The 22,340-nt window shown below is 45.1% G+C and overlaps 1 protein-coding gene across 2 annotated transcripts in view; it reads left to right on the top strand.

The window, feature by feature from the left end:
* fer1l4 (fer-1 like family member 4) overlaps positions 1-18,730 on the top strand; it is a 240,860-nt gene extending 222,130 nt beyond the window's left edge. For both annotated transcript variants that reach the window (XM_078237010.1, XM_078237011.1), the window contains 6 exons: positions 588-673; positions 2,273-2,371; positions 3,780-4,021; positions 7,399-7,673; positions 12,158-12,258; positions 18,411-18,730. In XM_078237010.1, coding sequence (XP_078093136.1) covers positions 588-673; positions 2,273-2,371; positions 3,780-4,021; positions 7,399-7,673; positions 12,158-12,258; positions 18,411-18,591 — 984 coding nt within the window. In that variant the 3' untranslated portion in view covers positions 18,592-18,730. The remainder of the gene's footprint in view (positions 1-587; positions 674-2,272; positions 2,372-3,779; positions 4,022-7,398; positions 7,674-12,157; positions 12,259-18,410) is intronic.
* The last annotated feature ends 3,610 nt before the right edge of the window (positions 18,731-22,340 follow it).

A 22,340-nucleotide genomic window follows, 5' to 3' on the forward strand; every position in this document is an offset into this window, starting at 1 on the left:
GCATGCTGTCATTGGAAAATGAAGCCTTGGGTGGTACATGGGTTTGTAGATTATGTCCTGGGTCTTCAGTTCACTATCCAGGCTGGTCATGAGCCAAACATCAAACAATTGGTGAAGTTGCCATCCTGCATTCACAGGTTTAGATTGCATCACATGAGATTTGCTGCCAAAACAGAATACGTCCAATTAGTCCCACTCCCCTCTCTTTCTTAACCCTGAAAATTTCTCATTGTAAGTACTTGCCCGGTTACATTTCAAAAGTTATTATTGAATTTGCTTTCACTGCCCTTTCAGATAGCAAGTTCCAGATCACAACAACTCACTGAGTGATGACAGGGTAACAAAAAGGAAATTAAGAATTTGTTTGATGTGATACCAAACTTGGTTATTGAAAAGCAGTTGATTATCAGGAGAAAGAAAGAATAAAAGATAAGTGTCACAGAATTGAAAGATTATTTTTCTGCTTTGAATAGTGGAGATGCAGCGAGGAATATTTTGAAGAAACATTTAAGTTTAGGAGCAACAAGCAAAGCAGGTTGAAAGAAACACACCCAGATTAACAATCATCATTATCTTTATTTACCAAGGGCCAGGTTTTCATGTGGGTGGACATGTTCCCTGTTGACCTCCCTGCACCTCCACCAGTCAATATTAAACCCCGCCAGCCAATCAGGTAAGAGATTACTAACATGTAAACGGAAATAAGATTAATTATTTCAGAAATTAACCTGATATTGTAATCATGAATGCACTGGCATTTCCTCTGTGATCTCCCATGTTCTTGGTATGTACCAAATACATGTCAAATACATTTGTATAATCAGGAAGTGATTGGCCCTTCACAATGGGCGGCATGGTGGATCAGTTAGGAAAAATCCAGTTCCTCCTTTAATTCTATTAATGTTTCTTGTTCCATGCTGACCGCCACTGTCACCCCCACTTCCTTCCCCACCCCCCCCAGAAGTTCCAATCTCCCGATTCTTTCTCCCCCCCCAACCCCCACCCCGATGGCCAGCCCCGATCGCTGTCCTCCCTCCCTCTGCCACTGTCATCATTAATTGGCCATTTAAGGACCTCAGTTAGGGAAAATAGGAGGCCCGGCCTAGGCCTCGCCAGTTCCACTGAAATTGTGGAGGGGTCGGTGTGGCTGGGAGGCTGGTGGCAAAGTCATTTGAGGAATTTTAACCCTAATGTCATCCTCTCAGCTACTGGAATTAATTGTGTCACCATTTGATATATCCCAGTAACTGAATATCCATCTCTGCACCTCCTCAAATAACTGTGTCCCCTCCTCTGTACCCTGTTAAATAACAAAATGTATTTTCCCACTGTGATCTCAGAAGGGCCAAATACAATTTAAAAATTACCTTTTCTACCTCCCATGTATTAACTCTAGCAGTCTAAATGCAGCTTGGGCTGACAAGTGGCAAGTAACAATTGTGCCACACAAATGCCAGGCAATGACCATCATCAATAAGAGACACTCTAACCACCGCCCCTTGACATTCAATGTGTTACCATCACTGAATCCCCCACTGTCAACATCCTGAGAATTACCGTTGACCAGAAACTGAACTGGACCAGCCGTATAAATACTGTGGCTGCCAGAGAAGCTCAAAGACAGGGAATTCTGCAGTGAGTAACTCACCTCCTGACTCCCCAAAGCCTGTCCACCATTTACAAGGCACAAGTCAGGAGTGTGATGGAATACTCTCCACTTGCCTGGATGGGTGCAGCTCCAACTGAAGAAGCTCAAAACCATCCAGGACAAAGCAGCCCGCTTGATTGGCACTCCTTCTACAAACATTCACTCTCTCCATCACTGATGCACGGCGGCAGCTGTGTACACCATCTAAACATTGCACTGCAGGAGCTCACCAAGGTGCCTTAGGCATCATTTCCAAACCTACAATCACTACCATCTAGAAGGACAAGGACCTGGGAACACCACCACCTTATAAAAAACATTCAGTATCATGTTTGCTGCACTGTGTGAATAGGGAAGTTTAAATTTGTTCCATTGAAGCAGTCAGATCTTCCGTTATCTAAGCTGGCTCCCTTATTGTATCATCTCTTCCTGGGGAAAGCTATCATTCTCCAACCTCGTATGCACCAGTTTGCATTGGGACCTGGAAATGCATTTATTGGAATTCCTAGTATATTTTAATGAAGCTTTATAAATGAGTGTTTTCAATTGATGTCAAGTTTTGATAAGTTACAGCAGTCTTTTATTATTACTGACTGACAATATTTACCCTTATATGTTTATTAGTTATGAACTCCGAGTGATTATCTGGAACACGGATGATGTGGCACTTGATGATGTGAATCCACTGACAGGAGACCGATCCAGTGACATTTACGTCAAAGGGTAATCACCCACATTTCCCCTGTTACACGCACCTATAATTTCCCGATTCATAGTGTACTATTTTAGCATTATTGTTTGGTGCCCTATAAACAATTCCGACCAATGTTTGAGGCTTCTTGCTGTTACTTTCCTTCACCTACACTGGTTCCACATCTTGATCTTAGATCCCCCTCTCACTAATGTACTGATCCCATCCTTTTATTAACAATGCTACCCCACCTCCATTTCCTTTTTGTCTATCCTCCCTAAATTTCAAATAACCTTGAATATTCAGTTCCCAGCCTTGGACACCCTATAGCCACTACTTTATAATGGCAATTAGATCAGACTTATTTACTTCTATTTGTATCGTCTGTTCATCTGCTGCATGTGTTCAGATAGCGTGCCTTTGATCCTGTCTTATTATTTTCACAATCTCTAGCTTTATCTGCTACCCAGTCACTCTGTTTGTCTGCTCTTCTCCTTTTCTGCCGCATTCTGATTATCATTTCCTTTTTGCTCCCTTGCCACGTCCTCTCTCCTTAGTTTATCACATCACAGAATTGTTGCGGTGCAGAAAGAGGCCATTTGGCCCATCATGTCTGCACCTGCTCTCAAAATGAGCATTGTGACTTAGAACCAGAACAGTACACATTATAATTTAAGAGCAGAAAAGTTATGCTGGAATTGTATATAACATTGGTTAGGCCACAGTTAAAATATTGTGTGAGGTTCTGGAATCCACATTATAGGAGGGTTGTGGTACCTATGGAATCTTTTACTGTCAGTTTTTATGTTCCTCTCAAGCTTACTCTCGTACTCTATCTGCTCCTTATTGAAAAATCCCTTGGTCCTTCTTTGCTGAATTCCAAACTGCTCCCAATCCTCAGGTCTGTTTTTCTGGCCAATTTCTATACCTCTTCCTTGGATCTAATACTATCTTGAATCTCCCTTGTAAGCCATGGTTTAGAGACATATGCCGGAATTTTACCGTCTCACCTGCCCGAGGCTCGTAAGATCCCACCCAAAGGCAACGGAGAATGCTATTTTGAAAGCTTCACATGTTGGGTGGCTAGCCCATCACCTTCCTCTCCACCCCCAAATCCAAATACAGTCGGTGGGTAAGACACCCACTAGCCTTCCCAGCTTTTGGTCTTTTGAAGGCCTTTGGTGGCCAATTATTCAACACTTTTGGCCCTCAATCTGTCTGTCCTGCCATAATGGGCAGCGGCAAGCCAGTAGTATGGGAAAGTACAACTTTCCTCCCCCCCCCTCCCACCTCCATCCCCCTCCCCCAAGGTGTTACCCCACTTTGTGCCTCTCTGCCTGGCTTCCAAACCCCACTGAAACCTTCCCCCTCCCATACAGAGCATACTATCAACAGAGATGTTGAATTTGCCAAATAAAGTGCTTTGGTTTAATTTCACAGCTGGTTAAAGGGTTTGGAAAATGAGAAGCAAGAGACGGACGTTCACTTTAACTCTCTGACTGGAGAGGGGAATTTCAACTGGCGGTTTGTCTTTCGCTTTGACTACTTGCCAACAGAGAAAGAGATTGTTTATAAAAAGAAAGAGTCTATTTTCTCCTTGGAGGAATCGGAGTTTCGACAGCCTGCTGTTCTCCTGCTCCAACTCTGGGATTACGATTTGATTTCGGCAAATGACTTTCTCGGTAAGAATTTGAAATCTGTTTGGCTCCAAACTTGTTAATTATCTCCAAAGATGCGCAGGTTAGATTGACTGGCCGTGCTAAATTGCCCATTGGTGTCAGGGGGATTAGCAGGGTAAATATGTGGGGTTTTAGGGAATAGGGCCTGGGTGGGATTGTGGTTGGTGCAGGCTCGATGGGCCGAATGGCCTCTTTCTGCACTGTAGGGTTTCTTCTATCTCCTCGCTTTTGCTCCTCTTCTGAAAGATATCAAAACCACTGAGTGTGGGCAAAAAGTGATTTGAGAAAATGATATCAGAGATCTGACTATCAAAAGAAAGGTTATATTTTCCTTCCAAGATGTTTGAAAATGGGAATGGCACAGTAAGAAGTCTCAAAACACCAGGTTAAAGTCCAACAGGTTTATTTGGTAGCACGAGCTTTCGGAGCACCGCTCCTTCAGCTGAGATGTGCCTACCCCAGTCCAATGCCGGCATCTCCACATCACAAAAAATGACAGAATCCCTAATTACTTTCAAAGGAGAAGTTGGTAATATTTGGAGGAGGAAAATTCAAAGATTTTGGAAAATGGCATGGGACAGGACGAAATAGAAATCTTATTTAGATAGACAATCGGCCTTAGCAAGCCCAGGTTTCAGGTATGCCTGTAATGACCTTGCCTTGAAATGCAGTTGATTGCAACAGTAAGGAGGGTTTTCCACAATCAGTGCAGATTCTAAGAGAAGGCAGTGGAGAAGGAGTAATTCCAGCTTCAAATCCTTTCATATGTGTTCGGTGCAGACTCGATGGGCCAAATGGCCTCTTTCTGCACTGTAGGGTTTCTATGATTCTATATAGCAGCTGCTAGTCAGTTAATTCATTTAATTGGATACTGCAAAGGCAATGGACTCTGACAACATTACAGCAATCATACTGAAGACTTGTGCTCCAGAGCTTGCCGCTCCCCTCGCCAAGCTCTTCCCGTACAGTTATGACACTGGCATCTACCTGACAATGTGGAAAATTGCCCAGGTATGTCCTGTGTACAAGAAACATGACAAATCTAACCCAGCCAATTACCGCACCATCAGTCTGCCCTTGATCATCAGTCAAGTGTTGGAGTCCAGAAGTAGGGGTCATAGTTTGAGGATACGGGGTAAACCTTTTCGGACTAAGGTGAGGAAAAATTTCTTCATCCATAGAAAGTAGTTGAGGTGAAAACGCTGTGTGATTTCAAGAAGAAATTAGATATAGCTCTTGGGGCTAAAGGGATGAAGGGATATAGGGGGAAAGGGTGATGGGATATTGGGGGAGATTCTCCCATCCCGATGCGCTAATTTTTTAGCATGGCAGGCCAGGAGAATCGCGTGAGGGCCGATTCGCGGGATTTGCACATGCGTTTCCGATGCACGCATCTCTGAGTGCCGGATATCCGGCACGATCGGGACCACACTGAAAACCACACTGGCGGGAACAGAAAGTAAGTGATTTTAATCTGTTTTTAATGTCTCTTGAATGTGATTATCGGGCCTGGGACTGAGGTCTCCGGGCCCAATAGCATCTCCCACCCCGCCAGGAGAATTTCACTCTGGCAGGGTTCTGCACTTTCCCACTTTCAGCGAACTAGCGGGAAACCCGTTAGAGTGAAGTGGGGGCAACCAGGGCCCGGGCACTAGGGCGTGGTGCCCCCTGGGCATGGGCACCCTGGCAGTGCTAGCCTGTGCCCCTTGGCACTGTCCAAGGGGCAAAGTGCCCATGCTGGCACTGCCCACTGGGCATCGGGCAGTGCCAAAGGGGGCAGGGCCTTGTGGCGGGACTTACAGGGGCTGCCACTCTGCATTGGAATTGATCGGGGCTGGGGGGAGGGCAGCAATTGGGGCAGGCTGGAGGGGTGGTCAGCCGGGGGGGGGAGGGGGTTTGCCTTCCGTGGGGGTGGGATCTGCTGGGGGGTCGGGGTATCTGCCAGTGGGGGTCTGCCTCCCATGGGAGGGGGATTCTGCTGGGGGGCCTATTGTCACTGCCAGGGGGGCCTGGAGATCGGGGTGCTCCTGGATGGGGTGGGTTCGAGGCTAGCCCAGGAGTGCTCGTGGGAGCCACGATCAGGCCATGGGGGGACTGGGGAGGGGCACACTGGCGGTGTCCCAGGCTGGCCAGTAAAGTGCAGGCTGACAGTTCGGGGCCAGTGCGCATGCGCAGAGTTCTGGAACTCTCAGCCTCTGGTGTGAATAGGCCCCACCCCCCCGAGCTTTTAATGATATTCACAATTGTGACCTCTGCATTGCAGAGTGTGGGAGATTCGAGTCTGAACTCCCACTGAAAAAACAATCGTGATTTACACCAGTTTTCCTGGCAATTCAGCACATTTTTGATAGAATCTCCCCCATTGTTTTTGATGAAGATGAATCGCGGAGCAGGCTTGAAAGGCCGAATGGCCTACCACTGCTTCTAGTTTATGTTTCAATGTTTCAAACAGAAGCTGTGCAAATACAATCTAAATATATCAACAAAGAACATGCACTGAGTTTGCTTTTCCCATCAAAGAAGGCATTGGAACACCATTTAAAAATACAGTGTTCCTTTTAAGATTCTGAATCTTTGGAACTCTCTTCCCCAGAGAGAACCCTCCAGGTCATTGACTATTTTTAAGGCAGAGATAAGTGTATGGGAGGTAGATGGAATGTGGGACCATAGAGTCATAGGCATATAGAGCACGGAAACTGGCCCACACATCCATGATGTGGAGATGCCGGCGTTGGACTGGGGTAAACACAGTAAGAAGTTTAACAACACCAGGTTAAAGTCCAACAGGTTTATTTGGTAGCAAAAGCCACACAAGCTTTTGGAGCTCTAAGCCCCTTCTTCAGGTGAGTGGGCTCTCCCACTCATCCATGCCAACCAGGTTTCCAATATGAACTAGTCCCATTTGCCTGCTTTTGGCAAACATCCCTCTATACCTTTCCCATCTATGTACCTGTGGAGTTGAGGACACAGTCAGGTCAGCTGTGCTTTTATTGAATAGTGGAATAGGCTCAAGGGGACTGTCTTACTCTTGCTCCAACTTTGTATTTTGTATTGGATTATATCTGTCGTTTCAAAATTTGATGTCAAATCAGTTTATAGCCTTAAACCTGCCAGTTGTCACTGATCCTGAAGTGATTGCTGGGATTGATGCTGGAACAGCAAGTACCAGAATTCAATTCGTAAATATTCGATTTCTAAAGTTCAATATTTTTTGAAAATTCTAATGGATGCACAAATCGAAACTGGTGTCTCAGTCTATTGATTTTGCTAATGTTAGACAGTTAAGTGTGAATGTCGCAGGATCAATAATCATTCATGTAATTGTGGTCAGAGGTGAATAGTTGCAGAAATTTGCTAGTCATTCCTTTCTGCTGCTGCAGGTTCTGTTGAAGTGAAACTATACGACATGGTCCGAGGAACAAAAACTGCCGAGCAATGTACCATCAAGATGGCAAAAGAGAAAGCAGGTCCGCGCACCTCCATCATTAGAAGCAAGCGGATAAAAGGATGGTGGCCATTGATCAAAGTTAAAGAAATAGAAGATGAAGAAGAAGAAGAAGAAGGCAAGAAAAAGAAGAAAAAGAAAAAAAAGAAGAAAGTAAAAATAGAGGATGTTGAGTTTACTGACAGCTCGAACAATACTTACATACTCAGGGTGAGACTCTTACTGACATCTTCAGCTGGGAGAGATACCAGAAACTGTGGGCACCCTCAGTTAGAAAACTGTCCTTTTACTTTTAGGACCCAAGCTAGGAAGAGCACCCCAACATTATTCAAATAGTTCAAATAGTCGTTTGGTCATACAAAACATGAGTATTGTCGAAGCTTTTCATCTTGAACTCATCAGATCATTCGCAAGAATACCAATGTAGGGGGAAACAACAACTTTACACTATATGAGAAGAAAGAGCTGATTGGTTAACAAGTGGACTCAGATTGATAGAGGCATTGTCATGGAGAATGCACCATTTACAAATTACACTGACAACCAATCTAAGATCGTCAGTCAAGCTCATAGTGTGGTCCATTTTCATGTGCCGGAGACTGCAAATATACATAGGGCCATGTTCTTTGCAGAGAGAAAGACTATGTACACACATTGTGCCTGTTTCAGATAAAAATAAGTGATAGCCATTTGTTGGTTTATTTTTCAGAGCAATGCCATGGCCAATCAGAGTCAAACAGTTTGGTTTAAATTTTCAAATAATGCTTGGAAGTTAATTGTCAGTCACTATCAACTGGTGCATTCTCTATGGCAGTGGTGCTACCAATCAGATTGTATTTGCCAAGCAGTCAGTGCTCTCTTCTCATTCAGTATAATGTTGTCATTTCCTCTGACATTGGTATTCTTACCTTTGGCCTGATGAGTGTTTAATGGAAAACTTTGACAAAATGGGGGTGAACTTACTGGCTCTTTTCGCCTCTCACGATACTACCAGACCGTCCTGCTGCTGTAATTTAATATTAATGAGCTTATTTTAATATTAGTGAGCCTGGGCCGCAATCGTCTGGGCTCACTTGTGTTAACAAACTCACCAGTGGAGGTCCTCACCAGCGAGAAACGCAGAAGGTTCCCACCAAGGAACCAGATGTGACAGCCTTGCTGGTGGGACTGGAGGCCATTGAAGTCCCTCTGGTTGGTTGGGAGCAGGGGCAGGCAGTGCCCCTTGGGCAGTCCCAGTTTGGCACCCTGAAAGTGCTTATTGGGCAGTGTCAAGGGGTGGGGCCTGAAGGGAGACCTGGAGGGGGCAGGACCTGAAGGGCGGCAGGTCATGGGAGCTCCACCGGGCTGCCTACTTTGCATCGGGGATCGCCGAGGCAGCGATCAACTGGGGGGGAGTCGGCGGTGGCAATCGGGGGGATTGGGGGTGTCATGATCAGGGGCTACAATTGGTGGGGGGGGGGGAGGGCCCATCGGGCGGTTGATCAGGGGTTGGGGATGCAGTGTCCTGGAGTGGGGGGGGGAGGGGGGGTCATTACTGACAATCTCTGAGTGCGCTATCTAATCTTGCACACAGTGCACTGGGAGATCGGGGTCCATGTGCAATAGTGCTCTCTAGTAGTCAGTAGCAGGCTTCCCCAAGTCAAGAGACTCTGTCCGCTTCCTCCTATTGGCAAGAATCACATTTGGGATCTTATTTTTTCTAAGTGCCATCAGATCGCATCTGGGAGCTCGCCCAAAAAATGGGTGCAATTCACTCCAGTTTTCACACTCGTTCGGCACTTTGAATTTTTTTGGTAAGATTGCCCCCAATGTCTTTTTTCAGCAATACTCACAATTCAGTTCATGGAGAAAGGTATGCCAATGTGAATCTGTCCCTGAGGAATTGTAACCCTGTCTGGATCAGTTCCTTCAGGTTGGAAAAACTGGGAAAGAAAATTGTAAATGTTAATTTTCATTTGGACACTATTGAAGTTTTAGAATCATACAGTGCAGAAGAGGCCCTTCAGCCCATCGAGTCCACACCAACACATTAAAACACCTGAACTCCCTCCTAATCCCATCTGCCAGCATTTGGCCCATAGCCCTGAATGTTATGATGTGCCAAGTGCTCATTCAGATTCTTTTTAAAGGAAATGAGGCAACCCTCCTCCACCATCCTCCCAGGCACGCATTCCAGACCCTCGCCACCCACTGGGGAAAAACATTTTTCCTCATATCCCCCTAAACCTCTTGCCCCTCACCTTGAACCTAATTCCCCTTGTGACCAACCCTTCAACTAAGGGGAACAGCTGCTCCTTATCCACTCTGTCCATGTCTCTCATAATCTTGTACACCTTGATCAGGTCGCCCCTCAGCCTTCTCTGCTCCAACGAAAACAACCCAAGCCTATGCAACTTCTCTTCATAACTTAAATGTTCCATCCCAGGCAGTATCCTGGTAAATCTCCTCTGCACCTCCAGTACAACCACGTCCTTCCGATAATGTGGCAACCAGAACTGCACACAGTACTCCAGCTGTGGCCTCACCAAAGTTCTATACAACTCCAACATGAATTCCCTTCTTTTGTAATCTATGCCTCAATTGATAAAGGCAAGTGTCCCATATGCCTTTTTCACCACCCTACTAGCATGTCCTTCCGCTTTCAGAGATCTGTGGACAAACACACCAAGGTCCCTTTGTTCCACAGAATTTCCTAGTGTCCTGCCATTCATTGAATACTTTTCAGGGTTAAATTCCATCTACCACTTATCTGCCTATTTGACCATTCCGACTATATCTTCTTGTAGCCAAAGAGTCTCGCCTCACTGTTAACCACCCATCCAATCTTTGTGTCACCTGTAAAAAAGATAAATTCACATGGGATACAGGGTAATTAGATAAAGTGGATTCAAAATTGGCTCAGTTGTAGGAGACAGAGGGTGATGGCAGAAGGCTGCTTTAGTGACTGGAAGCCATTGCCCAGTGGCGTACCACAGGGATCGGTGTTGGGCCCCCTATTATTCATCATTTATATAAATATGTGCGGGGTAGGATTAGTAATCCTACCCCCACACAGTCATTTATATACATATAAACCTTAGGGCAAGGTTTACAATTGGGGGAGAGGTAATTATGATGCGATTAGGCAAGAATTAGGGGCATAAGATGGGAACAGAAACTGTCAGAGAAAGGCACTAATGAAAAGTGGAACTTTTTCAAGGAACAAATACTGGGTGTCCTTGATAGGTATGTCCCTGTCAGGCAGGGAGGAAATGGCTGAGTGAGGGAACCATGGTTCACGAAAGAGGTGGAATGTCTTGTGAAAAGGAAGAGGGAAGCTAATGTAGGGATGAGGAAACAAGGTTCAGATGGCTCGATTGAGGGTTACAAGTTAGCAAGGAATGAGCTGAAAAAGGGGCTTAGGAGAGCTAGGAGGGGACATGAGAAGTCCTTGGCGGGTCGGATCAAGGAAAACCCCAAGGCTTTTTACTCTTATGTGAGGAATAAAAGAATGACCAGGGTGAGGTTAGGGCCGGTCAAGGACGGCAGTGGGAACTTGTGTATGGAGTCAGTAGAGATAGGCGAGGTGATGAATGAATACTTTTCTTCAGTGTTCACCAAGGAGAGGGGCCATGTTTTTGAGGAAGAGAAGGTGTTACAGGTTTAGGGGGGATTTGAGGAAAAACATTTTTACCCAGAGGGTGGTGACAGTCTGGAATGCGCTGCCTGGGAGGGTGGTGGAAGCAGGATGCCCCTCATCCTTTCAAAAGTATCTGGATGAGCATTTGGCAATGCCACAACATCCAAGGCCAAGTGCTGGCAAGTGGGGTTAGGTGGGCAGGTCAGGGCCTTTCAAGTGTCGGTGCAGACTCAGTGGACCGATAGGTCTCTTCTGCACTGTAGTATTCTGTGATTCTGTTGCCTAGGTGACACTGCTAGACCCTGGTGAGAGAGAGGGGTGGGGGGATGTGTGGGCAGAATGGGCAGGACAATGAAGAGGGGAATTTGGGTGGACAGAATCTTTAAACTCTCCTTGCCTGGCTGCCAGCCCATCAGATTTCATATTGTGGCAGAGGCCTCCCCATTAGTTGACCACTTATGGGCTTCACTTGGCCTACGGGCAAGCAAGCTGCCCAATACCTCACCCACCATGGGCGAAATCACAGTGGAGACATAAGACCTAGGCACTAGGCACTGAGCCACTGCCATTGTGCCCAATTTTATGGCCCCATCTGCCATCCAATCCCTGGGGACCCATAGAATTCTCGCCTATGACTCTGTTTTCTCCAGACACAGTGTCATTGCTTTCCTTGTCAAAACAGAAAAGATATTGGAGAAGTTATGTAATTTCTTTAAGAGACAGACTTTCATCCCCCACGTTTTTAATGCTCTTTCAAGTTTCCTGTCTCCATGGGGAACATTCTTGGTTCTGAGTCAGGAAGTTGTGGGATTAATCCCACCTCCTGACCAGATAGATGCTGTAGGGCAAGACTGAAGTTCTGCACTTTTCCAGGAGATGTTAAAATTGGGTGCTAACTATCCATATCCAGTGCCATTGCACTTTGCAGATAGAATGGAATCTCCTTCGCATTGTATCTTATAGTTTCTCCTCAAACAGTGGCAGCTAAATGCAGAGTATTGTGGGGGGATGAGGAGAGGCAATTTTGAATGAGAAGGTAAGGAGATTAGTGAATATTTATTCTTGTTTATGACAGGGTAAAGTAGAGGCTGAGATGCACCTGCTGACTGTAGAGGAAGCAGAAAAAAGTCCTGTTGGCCTTGGTCGGAAGGAACCGGAACCCCTGGAAAAGCCCAAGTAAGTGAATAAAAATTCTGAATAAGAGCATAAGAACTAGGAGCAGGAGTAGGCCATCTGGCCCCTCGAGCCTGCTCCGCCATTCAATAAGATCATGGCTGATCTTTTTGTGGACTCAGCTCCACTTACCCGCCCGCTCACCATAACCCTTAATTCCTTTACTGTTCAAAAATGTATCTATCCTTGCCTTAAAAACATTCAATGAGGGAGCCTCAACTGCTTCACTGGGCAGGGAATTCCACAGATTCACAACCTTTTGTGTGAAGAAGTTCCTCCTCAACTCAGTCCTAAATCTGTTCCCCCTTATTTGGAGGCCATGCCCCCTAGTTCTAGTTTCACCCGCCAGTGGAAACAACTTGCATGCTTCTATCTTATCTATTGTTGCAAATGTTGCAAATCTGAAAGGAAAAACATTGGAACTGCTCTAAAGGTCTGTCAGTGTACGCAGAGACATTGGGGCGCTGACATAACTAATGAGAACTGAAATATGATACATAAACAACTTGCATTTATATAGCGCCTTTGACGCAGGAAAACATCCCCAGGTGCTACACAAGACCAAACTGATGCTCTGCCACGTCAGATGACATTAGTGCAGATTCTGAAAAACTTAAGCAAAGAGGTAGGGCTGGAGAGGAAAGGGAAGTGGAGGTGGTGAGATTTAAGGAGGGACTTTGGACGCAGGCAGCTGAAGGCATATTGACCAATTATTGAGCGATGGAAATCAGGAATGCTGAATAGGCCCAAATTAGATGAATGCAGACATCTCAAAGGGTTGTGAAGCTTGAGGAGTTTACAGACAAAGGGAAGGGTGAGGCCATGGAGAGTTTCGAAAAGAATGGGTGAGAATTTGACCATTAAGACTTTACTTAACTGGGAGCCAATCAGGTTGGTGAGTACAGGAGAGATAGTGGGATAGGACTGGTAATGCGTAAGGATGTGGGTAGCAGAGGTTTTGGAGATGTAAAGTTTAGAGTGTGGAACATGGGAAGCTGGCTAGGCGTGCTGGAAGAGTTAAATCCAGAAGTAACAAGGACATGGCGCAATTGATGAGCTGAGTGAGGTTGGTGCAGAGTTAGGAAAGGTTACAGTGGTGGAAATAAGTGATGATCATGTTGCGGTATGTGATCTGAAGCTAATCTCAGGGCCAAACGTTACACTGAGGATGCTAATAGTCTGGCTCAACCTCTGACAGTTGTCAAGGAGAGGGTGAAGTCAGTGGCAAGGGAATGGAGTTTCTGTGGAAACTGAAGTCAACGGCTCCATCTTCCCAATATTTAATTGAAAGAAATTTCTGCTTATTCAAGAGTGGATGTTGGATAAACAGTCTGATGTTTTACAGACAGTGGGGAAGTCAAGAGAGACGGTGCTGAGGTCGAGCATGTGTACATGTGAAAATTAACACTGTCACTGAGGGGCAGCGTTTAGTTGAGGAATGGAGTCCTGGGAAAGATGGGAACGGATTTAAGAGCGACAGCACTTTGGAAAGAGAAGGGAGGTCGAAGGTTGGACGGTAATAGGCCAGGATGCTGGGGTCAAGGGTTAATATTTAAAGGACGGGGTGATGATGGCAGATTTGTAGGGGAGGGGTATTGAGGAGATAGAAACATTAACAATGTCAGCTAACATGGGGACCAGGAGGGGAAGTTATGTGAATAGCAGTTTAGTGGAGATAGGTTCAAGGAAGCAAGAGGTTGCAGGAGGACATGATTGCTCTGGAGACAGTGCAGAGGAGATCTGCCAGGACTAGAAAATTGCAGCTATGGGGAGAGATTGGATAGGCTGAGGTTGTTTTCCCTTAGAACAGAGGAGCTAAAGGGTGACCTGATTGAGATGTACACAATTCTGAGGAGCCTAGATAGGTAGACAGGAAAGATCTGTTTCCTCCTAGCTGGGAGTAAAGTACTAGGGGAATAGATTGAAGACAATGGGTACAGGGGACATGAGGAAAATCTTTTTCACCCAGAGGGTTAGAGTTAGGGTGGATGCCTGGAATTAATTTCCTAAATTGGTGGTTGGGGCGGAGTGCTCAAATTATTCAAAATGTGCCTGGATCTGCATCTGAAACGCTGGAACCTGCAAGGTGTGAACCAGGAGCTGGAAAGCGTGATTGGCTGGTGCAGACATGATGGGCTGAATGGCCTCTTCCTGCAGCATAAATGCTTTCTGGTTCTATCGATGGGTATGGCAATAGTTAAAAAGGAGAGAAGACAGAAAAGGGAAAGGGGGAATGATAGCGACAGACAGATGCATTGACGTACATGTAGACACACATATCCATATGCAAACAGACATGTACAATAAAATGTGGACAGACACACATAGACATATAAATACATATACACACATGCAGACCCACAGAATACAGTGATTTGTAAAGTGCTTAAGTGGAAAATAGGATGTAATTAAGTGTCAAAGTGATCCTATCATCAGCCAATAGGAAAGAGATGATAAAAATACCAGACATAAAGAGCATATGATTGGCTGAAGTAGGTGGAGATGAGGCATTTGTTCCACCGTTCAGTCAGGTCACAGTTGATTAATACCGTGACTCCAGTCATCACCTGTACTCTGAAGCCCTCAATACTCTCGCTCAATAGGGATCAGTCAATCTCAGTTTCCCTCTTCCATTTGTGAAAAAAAATTATATTTTTTATATTAATTCTTGGGACATGGGCATCACTGGCTGGCCAGCATTTATTGCCCATCCGTAGTTGCCCTTGTTCAGAGAGCAGTTGAGAGTCAACCACATTGCTGTGGATCTGGCATCACATGTAGTAAGAAGTCTCACAACACCAGGTCAACGTCCAACAGGTTTATTTGGTAGCACAAGCCACTAGCTTTCGGAGCGCTGCCCCTTCATCAGATGAGTGGGAGTTCTGTTCACAAACAGAGCTTATTATATGCCCTGTTTGTGAACAGAACTCCCACTCACCTGATGAAGGGGCATCGCTCTGAAAGCTCATGATATCAAGTAGACCCGTTGGACTTTAACCTGGTGTTGTGAGACTTCTTACTGTGTTTACCCCAGTCCAATGCCGGCATCTCCACATCATGGTCACATGTAGGCCAGATCAAGTAAGGATGGCAGATTCCCTTCCCTAAAGAACATTAGTGAACCAGATGGGTTTTTCCGACAATCGACAATGGTTTCATTGTCATCATTAGACTCTTGATTCCAGATACTTTTTATTGCATTCAAATTCCACTATCTGCTGTGGCGGGATTCGAACCTGGGTCCCCAGAACATTAGCCCAGGCTTCCCAGAACATTTTTAGAACAAAATGCTTTCACTCCTAAAGGGCCGAGATCCAATCTTATGGTATTGGCTTCTTTTGATTCCCATTATCATTTTAATTACCTTGATTAGATCATCCTCAATCTTCTACACTGGAGAGAATACAAAGACAGGTTTCTACGTTATTGTTTAACCATTTCCTGAGTCGACACTACACCCACTCCATGGCCAATTTCTCCTTCCCCACGGGCAGTGGCCAGAATTGAATGCAGCCATCCACATGGGGTCTAACTGGAACTCTGCTTACTGTAATATAACCTCCTCCCTTTATATTCCAGCATTTCTGAGATAAACCATTCTTTTTTGATACTTGTTGCATGTAATCCACAGCTACAAGTCTCTCTCCATGAAATCAATGAAGAATCTTGTAATCTCCCCAGTGGTTAGATTGGTAACAGGATCATTTCATTGGATGGCACGGAAGGGGGTGGGTACCTGCCACCTTCGCAGCTTCACTTGGATTAAGTCCATGGGGGTGGGGGTGGGGGGTCATCGGGGGTGGAAGGTGGTGTTCTGATGAGAGCCTGTGACCCTGCTGATCCACCCCCCATTCTTGTGTGTGAACCCAACCTGACAACATTCGTCCTGCCATTGTTTACCCGTGCCTGGCTCCCTCTTTGATCCACTGTTGAGTAGAGAAGAACTGCAAGCTTCTGATTGGCTGACACTTCTCAACAGGAGAGACTTGCACCCCTTGAGTCCTCTTTCACGGGAAGGCCTATTGCCAGCCTGGAAGTGCCCAAGTGCCACAAAATGCAACAGGTCTTCTCAAAAAGAGATGATGCAGGAGTCTCCAGCGGGGAGCCGAGACCCTCATTCCCTTTACACAATTCCACCTAATATTTTGATTGTTTTTTCTCAGATCCAAAACAGCTGTCACACATTTTGCTGCATTCAATGGTCTGCAATGGGGAATTTACCCCTATTTTTCCATAGGGAAATGGGTGAGGAAAGTTGAGGGATGTATGATAAGAATATAAGAACTAGGAGCAGGAGTAGGCCATCTGGCCCCTCGAGCCTGCCCCGCCATTCAATAACATCATGGCTGATCTTTGCGTGGACTCAGTTCTACTTACCCGCCCGCTCACCATAACCCTTAATTCCTTTACTGTTCAAAAATTTATCTATCCTTGCCTTAAAAACATTTAATGAGGTAGCCTCAACTGCTTCACTGGGCAGAGAATTCCACAGATTCACAACCCTTTGTGTGAAGAAATTCCTCCTCAACTCAGTCCCAAATCTGCTTCCCCTTATTTTGCGGCCATGCCCCCTAGTTCTAGTTTCACCCGCCAGTGGAAACAACTTCCCTGCTTCTATCTTATCTATTCCCTTCATAATCTTATATGTTTCTATAAGATCTCCCCTCATTCTTCTGAATTCCAATGAGTATAGCCCCAGTCTACTCAGTCTCTCCTCATAAGCCAACCCTCTCAACTCCGGAATCAACCTAGTGAATCTCCTCTGCACCCCCTCCAGTGCCAGTATATCCTTTCTCAAGTTATACAGCTGCAACATAACTTCACTGTTTTTAAACTCCATCCCTCTAGCAATGAAGGACAAAATTCCATTTGCCTTCTTAATTACCTGCTGCACCTGCAAACCAACTCCTTGAGATTCCTGCACAAGGACACCCAGGTCCCTCTGCACAGCAGCATGCTGCAATTTTTTACCATTTAAATAATAGTCCATTTTGCTGTTATTCCTAACAAAATGGGTGACCTCACATTTACCAACATTGTACTCCATCTGCCAGACCCTCGCCCACTCACTTAGATTATCTATATCCCTTTGCAGACTTTCAGCGTCCTCTGCACACTTTGCTCTTCCACCCATCTTAGTGTCATCTGTGAATTTTGACACACTACACTTGGTCCCCAGCTCCAAATCATTTATGTAAATCGTAAACAATTGCGGTCCCAACACCGATCCCTGAGGCACACCACTAGTCACTGATTGGCAACCAGAAAAACACCCATTTACCCCCACTCTTTGCTTTCTGCTAGTTAACCAATCCTCTATCCATGCTAATACATTACCCGTAACACCATGCACCTTTATCTTATGTAGCAGTCTTTGGTGCAGCACCTTGTCAAATGCCTTCTGGAAATCCAGATACACCACATCCACAGGTTCCCCATTGTCCACTGCACATGTAATGTTCTCAAAGAATTCCACTAAATTAGTCGAACATGATCTGCCCTTCATGAACCCATGCTGCATCTTACCAATGGGACAAGTTATATCCAGATATCTCGCTATTTCTTTCTTGATGATAGATTCAAGCATTTTCCCTACTAAAGATGTTAAGCTAACTGGTCGATAGTTATTCGCCTTTTGTCTACCTCCTTTTTAAACAGTGGCGTCACATTTGCTGTTTTCCAATCTGTGGGAACCACCCCAGATACCCTCCGCCTGATACTCTCAGTCAGGCTGTTACCACCATAAAAACAAACCTTTGGCTCCTAGAGAAAGAGTATCATTGGAGGGAGAATGTTCCAGAAAGAGTGATTGTAATCGGAGCTGCTGTCATAAGACCATAAGACACAGGAGCAGAATTAGGCCACTCGGACTATCGAGTCTGTTTCATCATTCAATCATGGCTGATTTTTTTCTCATCCACATTCCCCTGCCTTTTCCCCATAACCCCAGATTCCTGTAAGACACAGGAGCAGAGGGTCATGGGAGAAGGTGAATGGGAAATTGTGTTCACAGCTTGAGAGCTACTCCAGTCTGCACATTTTGTAAATATCCTCTGACAATTGATGCTTAATGTAACAAGTAATGATATTCCTGCTTCCTTAATATTCTTCATATCAGCCATCTGACTAATTTGTGCTTTTCTCTCAATCTCCAGCCGGCCCAACACATCATTCAACTGGTTCATGAATCCTTTGAAATCCTTTGTCTACTTTATCTGGAAGAATTACAAGTGGTATATCATTGGCCTGCTGGTCATCGTCATCCTGGCTCTCTTCATCTTTTTGATTCTTTACACAATGCCACAGTTTATTAGTGAGAAGATCATCAACGGCTAAACTCTCGCACCAGGATCACCCCAGCACAGTCACATCAACGACAGTGACATCCCTGACTCGGCAACAACTGCAACACGCCAACAACATGCCAACATCTCCACCACAGTGACATTTCAGACATGTAAATTCTCAGGACTGCATGTACTAGACCACAGGAAAGCTCCACAATTCGACAGGAGGCAACTTTTATTGCAGTTATCTTTATGAATATTATATCAGAGGTAACAGATACCTAAAGGGTGAGGAAAGCTTTGGCAAGCCAATATGTTCCCTAACTGCTTATTTTAATATATTTTTATAGTGTTGCCAACAATTGGTTGTTGCCAATGTTGGGAAGGAGTCTGTAGCCACATTCATTGCAACAAATATTTCGGCCTGTCCAATGGTTACAAGAGGCACATTGTGCTGGGATAGGAGAAACCTTGTACCTTTTCTATAATCCTCCATGTATCCCAGGGTGAGCGCGAGTCCCAGAACAAGTTTTGATGTGTATGGTGCCCTTGCTGGAATTCCAAAATCTTTTAATAGTGAATTTATAGCCCCAAAATATTATCAGTTCAGATGTACACCACACCTCCTTTCAGTCTACTCCAGGCACTTGGAGTGGGTAGCAATGTGGGGCTCCAGAGGAAGTCCGAAAGAAGTGCAGTAAGACCAAAACCTGTCACAAATCCATACCTGTGCTTCATATTGACCGTACCAGGGAAATAACTCGGCACAACTGTCATCTGGTGCCAGCAGCAAGTGTTTCTGGGTCAGGGTCTGAGGTCAAGAGCAAAATTCCTTAGGACCAAGAGTCAGTGACCATGGAAACCAGGGAAACAATTATAGCAAAACAGGAAAGGACAGCAAACCTCAACTTTAAGTTTTGTACTATCTCACTTCATAGAGTTAACTCTGTGTTGGTTAATCTTTGTGAGTGAAGGATGGAGTAGAATTAAAGGAGAGTGTTTATTCAGTGATGGATAATTATGAGTGAGATAAGGAGATTAGAGCAACCTCAGATTTCTGCATTGTTCAAATTTGAACTTGCAGCAAATAAAAATTGCAAAATGGGATTAGACTGAGTTTGGAAACTGTTCATTTATCCATTGGCAAGTTACTGGAGATTTCATTGTACTCCTGAAATGATGAACTGGAGATAGTTCAATGTGACTGTCCGCGAGGAGTTTGCATGTTTTTCCTGTGTCTGCGTGGGTTTCCTCCAAGTGCTCCGGTTTTCTCCCACACTCCAAAGAATGTGCAGGTCATAGAGTCATAGAGGTTTACAGCATGGAAACAGGCCCTTCGGCCCAACTTGTCCATGCTGCTCTTTTTTCTTTAAACCCCTAAACTAATCCCAATTGCCCGCATTTGGCCCATATCCCTCTATACCCATCGTACCCATGTAACTATCTAAATGCTTTTTAAAAGATAAAATTGTACCCGCCTCTACTACTACCTCTGGCAGCTTGTTCCAGACACTCACCACCCTCTGTGTGAAAAAATTACCCCTCTGGACACTTTTGTATCTCTCCCCTCTCACCTTAAACCTATGCCCTCTAGTTTTCGACTCCCCTACCTTTGGGAAAAGATATTGACTATCTGCCTTGTCTATGCCCTCATTATTTTATAGACCTCTATAAGGTCACCCCTCAGCCTCCTACGCTCCAGAGAAAAAAGTCCCAGTCTATTCAGCCTCTCCTTATAACTCAATCCATCAAGTCCCGATAGCATCCGAGTAAATCTTTTCTGCACTCTTTCTAGTTTAATAATATCCTTTCTATAATAGGTTAGGTGGATTGGCCATGCTAAATTGTCCCTTACTGTCCCAAGGTGTGTAGGTTAGATAGAGTAACCACAGGAAATGTGTGGGGTTATGGGGATAGGGTGGGGGAGAGTGCCTGGGTAAGTTATTCTTTCAGAGAGTCGGTGCAGATGCGATGGGCCGAATGGCCATCGAATGGCCTCTTCTGCACTGTAGGGATTCTATGATCACTAACCTGTACTGCTACCTTCTCCTTACATTTGTTTGGTAAATTTCCATATCACTGACCCCCCCCCCCACCTATTTAGTTTAAAGCCATATCTACAACCATGGTTACACGATTCACCAGGACTCTGGTCCCAGCATGATTCAGGTGACGAGCATCCCATTGGAACAGTTCCCTTATTGGGAGCTCCCAGTACTGGTGTCAACGTTCCATGAATTCAAACCCATTTCTCCCACATCAACTTTTGGGTCACGTATTTACCTCCTTAATCTTACTGACCCTCTGCCAATGAGCTCGTGGCTCAGGTAGTAATCCAGAGATTATTACCTTTCTGGTTCTGCTTTTTACTGCTGATTTTGTTTTCACGCTCTAATTTTCCCACCGAGCTGTCAGTCTCCAAGCAAGTCAGAAAAGATAGAAGAGCGAGATATTCATTGACCAATCACTTCCCTGTAATATCACATGATGTGTTGGCACCATGTTGCAGGTCTGGCTGCAACCTCTCTCCCAGCCTCCACCATTGGAGTGCTCCTTCCACCCCACCTGTCTGTGGAAGTAGTTAGGAAAACAAGACACAGCAAAACCTCACTCCCCCCCTCCTCCCCCATCTTCCCCTCCACCCCCATCTCCCTCTCCTCCCCCTCCCCCCTCACGCCCCCCACCACCCACTCCTCCCTTACCCCTGCCTCCCCCACCTCCCCCTTCCCCACCTCCCGAACTCCACTCTCTGCTCTGTGACCTTATCTGACACCATGCCAAGTGGAAGCTGAGTGCTCCAGCTCCGAAACGAGCTGTGCAGGTCTCCTTGACTCAATAATCATTTATTCATTTTCCAACTTTATTTCAATAGAACGTTGTAAATTTTGATCTGTATTCAAGTTTTTAAATGTATTTTAGTTATTAATATTATTAATGATATTATTAATGATATTGAATTATGTAATTTTGTCTGATTTATTCAATTTTTATTGCAAATTGTAATAGCTGTTTTCATCGCTATCGACTGTAATCTACACTTGGGGTGCCATTATTGGGCGCTGTTTGATAAGACACATCGTGCTGGAATGGTTTTAAGATTATGAAGGTTTAATTTACATTTCAAAACTGTATTGCTCTCAAAAATATAACAAATATGTGCAAAATGATGCAATAAAATTCCCAGACAGATAATGTGCAGGTTCCCTAAATTTACAGGACAAGGTTGGAAATGCAGGTTTTTTGATGCGGAGAGTAATGTTTGTTTTTGTGAACACTGAACTCTGATCCAAATCCAGGCTGAAAATCTGGTCCCCCGTTAGTGGCACAAGTGTTTTCTGATTATTCAGGCTGACCAAACTGCACTCTAATTGCCCTTTTCAATCAATGTTTAGACTACAAACTGCTTTGCAGGTTGCATTACATAGGAATTAGGAATGCGAGTGGCCCATTCGGCCCCTCAAGCCCGCTCTCATAGCCGATCTTCTGTCTCAACTCCACTCTCCTGTCTCCTCTCCATATCCCTCGATTCCCTGAAAGATCTCGATCGATCTCGGTCTGGAATATTTTGAATGATGGAGCATCCACAACAGTCTGGATAGACAATTCCAAAGATTCACTGAGTAAGAAGGTTGGCCTCACGTCATTCAAAGAACAAAGAACAATACAGCACAGGAACAGGCCCTTCGGCCCTCCAAGCCCGTGCCGCTCCCTGGTCCAACTAGACCATTCTTTTGTATCCCTCCATTCCCACTCCGTTCATATGGCTATCTAGATAAGTCTTAAACGTTCCCAGTGTGT

This window comes from Mustelus asterias, chromosome 20 (assembly GCF_964213995.1).
Source record: "Mustelus asterias chromosome 20, sMusAst1.hap1.1, whole genome shotgun sequence".
In the NCBI taxonomy this organism is placed as follows: domain Eukaryota; kingdom Metazoa; phylum Chordata; class Chondrichthyes; order Carcharhiniformes; family Triakidae; genus Mustelus; species Mustelus asterias.